We start from the raw sequence: 7,308 nt of genomic DNA, 5'->3' as shown, positions 1-7,308 counted from the left end.
GGCCGTGGCCTGCACACGCTCAGCCCGCCGCCCTGGGCAGGACCTCGCCGTGCTTCCAGACGTACAGAGCATCCCAGCGAGCCGCGGGATGAGCGGGGAAGGGCGATGGCCAGAGCTGCCGCCAGCAGGCGGGCAGGTAGGCTACGAGGTGCCGGGGGAGGCGGCGAGCACCGGGCTGCGCGGGGCCGCTCCCGCGGGGCGCCTCTGCGAGCGCTTCTCCCTCGGGCGGGGGCGCGTCAGGGGGCACCGCCTCGCTGTGCCGGCACCGCACCGACACCGCCGGGGCCCAGGCTCCGCGCTCGGGCTCCGTCCCTCCGCAGCGGCGCTGGGCGAGCGGCCGGGGCCGGCGGCGACGCCCGCCTCTGCCTCCTCCCCCTCAGTGCCCTGCCTCCTCCCTCCGCCGGGCGGGCGGGCGGCCGGCTGCTCGGGCAGGGCGGGCGGGAGGCAGAGCCCGGCTGAAAGGTGTTGCTGGAGGGGAAGTTTGGAGAAGGTCGTCGGGTGCCTGTGCGCTCTGGCAGCATCATGGCGGAGCAGGGCGAGTCGCCGGTCCACGTCCAGCAGCCCCAGCCGGCGCCCGCACCCGCCGCCCCGGCCGCCGGCTGGCCCATCTGCAGGGACGCCTACGAGCTGCAGGAGGTGATCGGTCAGTGGAGCGGGGGCGCGGCGGGGCGGAGGTGGGGAAGGAAGGCAGGGATGCCGCGGCCGGCTCCGGGCCTACCGGCGCTCGCTCTCCCGCAGGCAGGGCTCGTTCACTGCGGCGGACGCACCCGGCACTGCAGCGGCGGCTGCTGCAAACTTTATCCGCCCGGCAGCGGGCGGCCCCGGGGGGCGGCGGCTCCTGCTAGAACCCGCCGTGCCCCGCCCGGTGCGGCTCGGCGGAGGCGCTGCTGTCCTGCGGTGCATCGTCACTCCAGCCTCGACATGCTGGTTTGCGCTGGGACCCCGGCAACTCCGCAGATGCGCTCTGTGTGCATTGTGTGCCTGCGCTGTGTGTGTCCGTGGATGCGCACATGTGCGTGCATCCGCTTAGATTACTCTGCATTTTTCCGGTGCTTTCATGGGGGAGGTAAATCTCACCCGTAGATCTGCTGCTCACGTGACGACTCTCTCTCTTAATCTGTATATATACGTACATACATATTTAAACTATTTCCTCGTCTCCCGCACCGTTTCATCTTGTTCGCATCTCCTTATGCCCCTCGGCCCTATGCCTGTCGGTGGCACGTAAGGCCAGCGGGGGATTACAGCTTCGTTTTCACCCCAGCCAACCTGCTTTTGACTTGGTTTGCCATGGAAGTTTAACCCGTCTGCTGGCCCCCTCCCATGTCCCTGTAGGAAGGGGACTTTCTTGGTTGTGTGCTTCAGCACTTTGTTCACGTATCCAGCTAATGCAGATCAGATGTGTTCAGTTTCCATTCCCTTTATTTGGATAAGGTTATTTTGAATTTTACTTTGTGAAATGCGAACTGTTGTTGAAAGTATGCGCGATGGAAAGTTTTTCATCTCTTGCCCTGGATGCTGCTTGTTGCTAATGATCTACTTTGGGAAAACTTGCTTTTATTTGTATGTAACATTTTAAACTTCTAGCAAATACTGCAGATGGCAAAGACCAGCTCTGATTTCTGTTTCTTACAAATAAGGCCACTTAAGTGAGAAAAGTCCAGGTGACTTGCCTGTTGATGCTGTTGCTTATCTTCAGTATTACACTAATTCCTAATTGTTGTCAGGTTGATGACAATCAGAACTGCATGTTATCAGTCTGGAAGTTGTGTGTTCTCAGCTTTGTCATTAAGCTTTTTTATTTTCCCCAGGCAGAAACAAAATAGTTGAGAAAAGTACTTCTTCCTTAAAATGGGATGGCTTTTTGTTGACCCAGGTGGTACCTTTGTGTTTCTGTTTGTACTTCCAGGCTGTGAATAGGGACTAAGGAGGGATGAGGGTTCAGGTGTTCAGGTCCCTGGAGTTGGCTGGCTATGTTTGGTATTGAGCAGGTGTTGCCTATGAAGGTCCCCCAAAAGTATGGGTTTACTGGACAGAGGACTGTGTCTTCCTCTGTCTGGGGAATAGATCAAATTAGCCAAGTGGAAGTAATTCTACTAGCATAAAGGTGTATCTTCACCTCTTCTAAGGTGAAAAAGGCCTCAAAGGTGTAGGATTAATCCTTGTCTAGGGTGTAATATGAGTCATATGAGTTACTTAAATAATAGTTGTTTTCTGTTACAGTACCTGTAGAATGCCTGTGTGAGAATTTCCTTTAAAACCTCCTTTCCACTTCATTCTTTCTGCTTAAAAGCTTGTATCTTTTGATATGTAAACTGTAATCCTGACTGCTAATATATATTTATATATGTCCATTGAACGAGTGGATGTTAAATCTGACTTACAGATACTGATCTGTAGAGAAACTTTATTGCTAGTTACCTATGGGTGCTCCTAAATATTGATGTTATTTAACTGAATGCCTAGGGAGTAAATTGGTCAGGGTATATTGAATCAGATTCTTGGATACACTGAACTTGCCTGCTGTAATTTCACTAAACTTCAGTTTCTTCTGTGACTTTCTTTAAAAGTTGCTGAGATTTATCTTGTACCACTTGACTAGAAAATCTTGTGCTTCAACGAACATGTCTTTTTCATTAACACCTTCTTAATTTACAGGAGACTCACTATGAGATTAAATTTAGTCTGGATACTATTAAAAATAGTAAAAAACCCCAAGTGAACACACCCCACCCCACTTTCTAAAAAAAAACCCAGCCAAACCAAGGCCCCTGTAAATTCCATGTGTTTGACCACATGCTAACATAATTTTGGAGCTGTAGGTTTTAGTATTGTTGGCTTTAATGAACATGGTAAGGGACTCTTAAAGAATATTTTTTTATATCTGAGGGAGGAGAGAATGACACAGCCTGAACTTAGTTCAGCAGCAACCCTTTGCATGTGCTCTGCCAGGGTTAATTGGGTTGTAAACAGGAGTAGTTACCTCTTGCTGAAACAGAGCTGATCACCTCTGGAAAGCACCACATACTTCTCCCTGAGGAGCTGCGTAGTGTCAATTGAGTTCAGCTACAATAGCCTTTTCCCAGTTAAATGAGAAAAAATAACAATGCAGTGGAGCTCCATTTTGGGCTTTGCAGGAGGAAAGATACACCGTAATGGTTTATCACAATGCTTCCTGACAGAATAGATTTTAGATTCTTTGGTAACTGAAGCAGAGATGCAGGAATAGCTGTTTTAGGAATTTTTAAAAGTTTTGGTGGGGATTATGAAATTAAAGTAATTGTTACCATTGTAACCATGTAATTGTGGGCCATCTCCATCCCTTGGATTTAGCAGTTGAAGATGTCCTATTCTTGTTTTCTGTGAGAACATGAACATGTCTTATTGCTCATCTGTGTCTAGCCACATGCTATGTTGAAAACCAAGGCCATGTGATATGGATTTCCAACGAAAAAGCTTTTTTTTTCTTTTCATCTTCTGTCTGTTGTGTCCTTCAGGATGGCTGGGAGTCAAGTGTCTGCTGAGGACAAAAGTCTAGCTTTAAGGAGTGCGTCTTATGAGATGTTATTCCAAGTCTGCTTTATTTTTTAGGTGACTGGCCAGTTCTCTGTAAACTCTTTGTGTGCAGTTTCATGATACATTTAATCTGCTCTAACAGGCAGCTGCTGAAAGGATCACATTGATCTGACAGCGAACTAGTTCTTCTGCTGGGTCAGTTTTCTGCTGGATCAGATTCCCTGTTTGACTTGCTGCATGGCTTTGTGATTGATAGGTTTGATGCGAGGAAGTGGCTCTTCCGATTAATGCCTAGATGCTTATATTTTCTGGAGTGGGAGAAAAACACTGACTGCTCTCTGTATATGTATAGCGTAAAGAGGAAACTTTTACATTAATTCAGATTAGTACAGGCTGTCCATATATAAAAGCATGTAGGCGTTAGAATGGGATTCCTAATTATTAGGAAAGGAGGATCCAACCAACCTTCTGGCACTAGTTACAGAGATAAGAACTGTAATTGCTATTAAAGTAGAGCCAGATTTAAATTAGTGAAGAACCTGGGAGATCTCTAAGATTTAAATGCATTCAAATGCTCAGTGGATTTTAATGTGTGGAGGGGATTTTGTTGTGTTTTGTCTTTTTTTTTTTTTTTGTAAGATGAATATGACTTGGCTTAAAAAAATAGCACCTAATAAAAGCAATATTGTGAGAGGTGTTCTTAAGCAGTTTGGGTTCATAACCAAGTATTCAGAATAAAATAACTGAAATAAATTTCTTTGCATTTGTCATGTATATATAAGGTTTTTTCCTTAGAAGCAATAGAAATCTTCATAGAACAAGCATTTAAATGGTAATCAGCATAACACTTGATTCAGTTTTCAGTTTTAAAATCATCTTTCTGCTTTTCAAATTGTAATGAGCCCTGCATCATGTAGATGAGACAAAGCAGCATTAAGTCTTGGTCAGTTTTCTTTGTTTTATTTAGGGTGGTGTTTTTTTTATTTTATTTTTTTTTGTTTAGGTATGATCAAGTAGCTTTGACTTTATTTCGGAAAACTACTTTGGAGTTGATGCTTCTCTGCCAGACATAACTTATTGTCATCCTGCATTGATGGACGGTGGATTCTGTTATGAAGAAGCAGTGGATTATCTTGTGATTAGGTTGGGTACTAGTTTCCATTATAAAATTGTATTTTTCTCTCCTGCTGCAACTGTCTTGGAAAATTATTTTGGCTGGGAAACAGCCAGAATTTGGTTGAAATAAAGGGTTACTTTTATGAGGTGGATTATCTATATTGGCTGCAAATCATTAAAAAGTTACCTTAGTTGAACTTCTGTGTTTGTCTATTTTTTTTTCTAACTTTGAGCTTAGAAATATCTTGTGGTTTGTTGCCTCATAAGGTGCAGTGTTGCTAAGTCGAGTGTGTTGGGATTTTGAGTAGAACAAGTTACTATGTGAGCCTGTTCTGCTGATTCTATGGTTCTTATTATAAGCAGCCTGAGAATCGCTTTTAGTTAATGGCTCTGGGGTCTTTGGTGGTGTTTCCAGGGTGTTATTTACTTTTTTTTTTTCTCTCCTGCTGCATTTTAGCTGTATTGCTAATAGCACTTTGTCTGACAGAGAATAGACTCTCCTATATTTGTTGTTATCAGAGATCTTTTACTGTCTCTGTTTATGATCCTCAGGAACCCATGTTCACGTTGGTAGTGCTGTACACTGTTTTGAAAAGCCTCTGTAGTTAGAGGTAAACTTACAGTTCTGTGTTGTTCTTCTGTTATTCAGATGCTCATGTCTCATTCACATTTTCCAAAATGTCTTATCCCTGTGCTGAATCAGGATTTTTTTTTCAAACATTTGAAGGTCTTTCTTTTGCAGTAGTTTTTATGTATCTGCTGTAAAGTAAATCACACTGTACTGAATGAAATACCACACTAACAACTAAAGCTATGGCAAAATTTCATATTTGCTCTTGAAAAACCTCCATAATTCTTGCATGCGAATCTGCATAATTTGATAAGTAATACTTAATGCTACCTAAGGTCTTTTTACCAAAACTTTTTGTAAAAAGAAAAATGTGTCTGCCTTAATTCTGCTCCAAAATAAATTCTATTCCTTACCAATAAATCTTAAAAGTTACTACAGTAGCCTAGCATATTTTACATGCACATATTAAATACAGCCTTTGCAATATCAATTGTAACTTAATACTATTGCAGCTTGGCAGGAAGAGTTTGATTTTGTAAATTAAATTTTATGTTTTGGGAAATAATTGGTTGAGATTTTCTGTCTGCTAATAACCATCTGTAGAAATTGTGGAAATATTAAATCCCTATTTAGTATTTTAATAAGGAGTGGCTTTTAATTCAGTTGCTAGGGTAAAGGTGGTCATGGTGCAATTTAAAAACATCTTGTGGAACATTCACAGTGCTGTGCTGCTAATGAGGCTGTGCAGAGCTTGAAGTTGTTAATTATTTGCTTTTTCTCCACATGGTAGTGTTGGTGAAGGGAACTGTCTTGGTGCCTTTTTTTTTATTTTAATGGAAGTGCATTAGAAATACCCTGATTGGAGACATGGCTGTACATAGCTGTAGTTTTCATTTGGTTCAATAGAAGTATAACTTTAATTGATTCAATGTTCAAGCTTTTTTTTGTTATCTAATGAATTTTAAAATAAAATTAATGTAAATTGTTAAAAAAAAAAAAAAAGGAAAATTTAAAGAAGCAGCTTCCTTTGGGTTTCTCCTGATTGGAAGTAACCAGGATATTAAGCTTGTTTTGAAGTTACCTTTTTCACTGTAAGGGTAAAGGAACATATATCAACACATCAGGTGGCTGGCTGGTGCTGTGTAATGATAATTTATAGAAGATATGCTTTCCTGCTCTTCCAATCTGCCTACTTCCATATTGGTTGCTCTATTCTCCCTGTGCTTTCTGTTTCCCTTCCATCCAAGCTCTTCTTACAGTTAAGGCCCAATACCTCTGGAACCTGCAAAGTCCTGGCTCCACAGGATTTGCTTGAATGTTAGAAGAGGAGCCACTCTACTGGTGAGCGTGTAGAAATTTGAAGGGATTGCGTGATTTTGCCCTTGCTAAGTGTTACAACAGCAAGGCTTTGCAACTTCAGAATAGAACTACTTTTTGTAACCAGCACTGTGCTTTGATGGCAGGGGCCAAGTTCAGACCTGGCAGAGCTATTTTAGATTGGGTCAGATGTTCTTCTGAAACAACTTAAGAACTGCTTTACTTTTTTTCTTTTAGTGAAGAATCACTTTCTCTTAGGTCCTACACCAGTTGCTTTTTTTCCAGAATCTCTTTGTCAAATGGAGCCTCTCTTTGTTAACTGGAAACAAAACCACATCTGTTCTGGTTGGCTTGAGGGGAAAACACAGTTAGCTCTCCATGCAAAGGAGATCTGGGTGGCTCATATAGTGGCTACTTGTCTAGGTCATATTTAATTCTTGTGTGTACTTGGTTCTCTCTTTCTCTTCCTCCATTTGCCCTTCAAAATAATTTAGAAATGTAAGGCAGCAGTTGATAGAGGCTTTTTTTTTTTATTTTATTTCAGTAATAATAGTAATTTTTGATGTTTAAAGAATGGGCCCTAAAAATTAAATTAAGTTAGCTACTCTTTTTAACTTCTTTGGTTTGCTGAAGTCACTGGGATACTGCTGAGCAGAGGTTGCAGAGGAGTACTATGCTTGCAGCACTTGGGAAAAAAATATGTCACTAGGACATTTTCTGGTGCCCAAAATTAAAAGTGAGTTTCCCCCATCCCCCAAAAATCATACTTAATATATGTTGATACTTAC

General features: G+C 42.7%; 1 protein-coding gene across 1 annotated transcript in view; it reads left to right on the top strand.

Annotated features, from left to right (window-relative positions):
• The first annotated feature begins 451 nt into the window (after positions 1-451).
• Positions 452-7,308, top strand: part of STK39 (serine/threonine kinase 39) — a 79,671-nt gene continuing 72,814 nt past the window's right edge. The window contains exon 1 of the mRNA XM_041473175.1: positions 452-643. Within this exon, the coding sequence (XP_041329109.1) occupies positions 523-643 (121 nt within the window). The 5' untranslated portion in view covers positions 452-522. The remainder of the gene's footprint in view (positions 644-7,308) is intronic.

Source organism: Pyrgilauda ruficollis, unplaced genomic scaffold (genome assembly GCF_017590135.1).
Source record: "Pyrgilauda ruficollis isolate IOZ18807 unplaced genomic scaffold, ASM1759013v1 scaffold3, whole genome shotgun sequence".
NCBI lineage: Eukaryota > Metazoa > Chordata > Aves > Passeriformes > Passeridae > Pyrgilauda > Pyrgilauda ruficollis.
The sequence above is the reverse complement of the archived record's forward strand: the minus strand, read 5'-3'. Positions and strand labels throughout refer to the sequence as shown.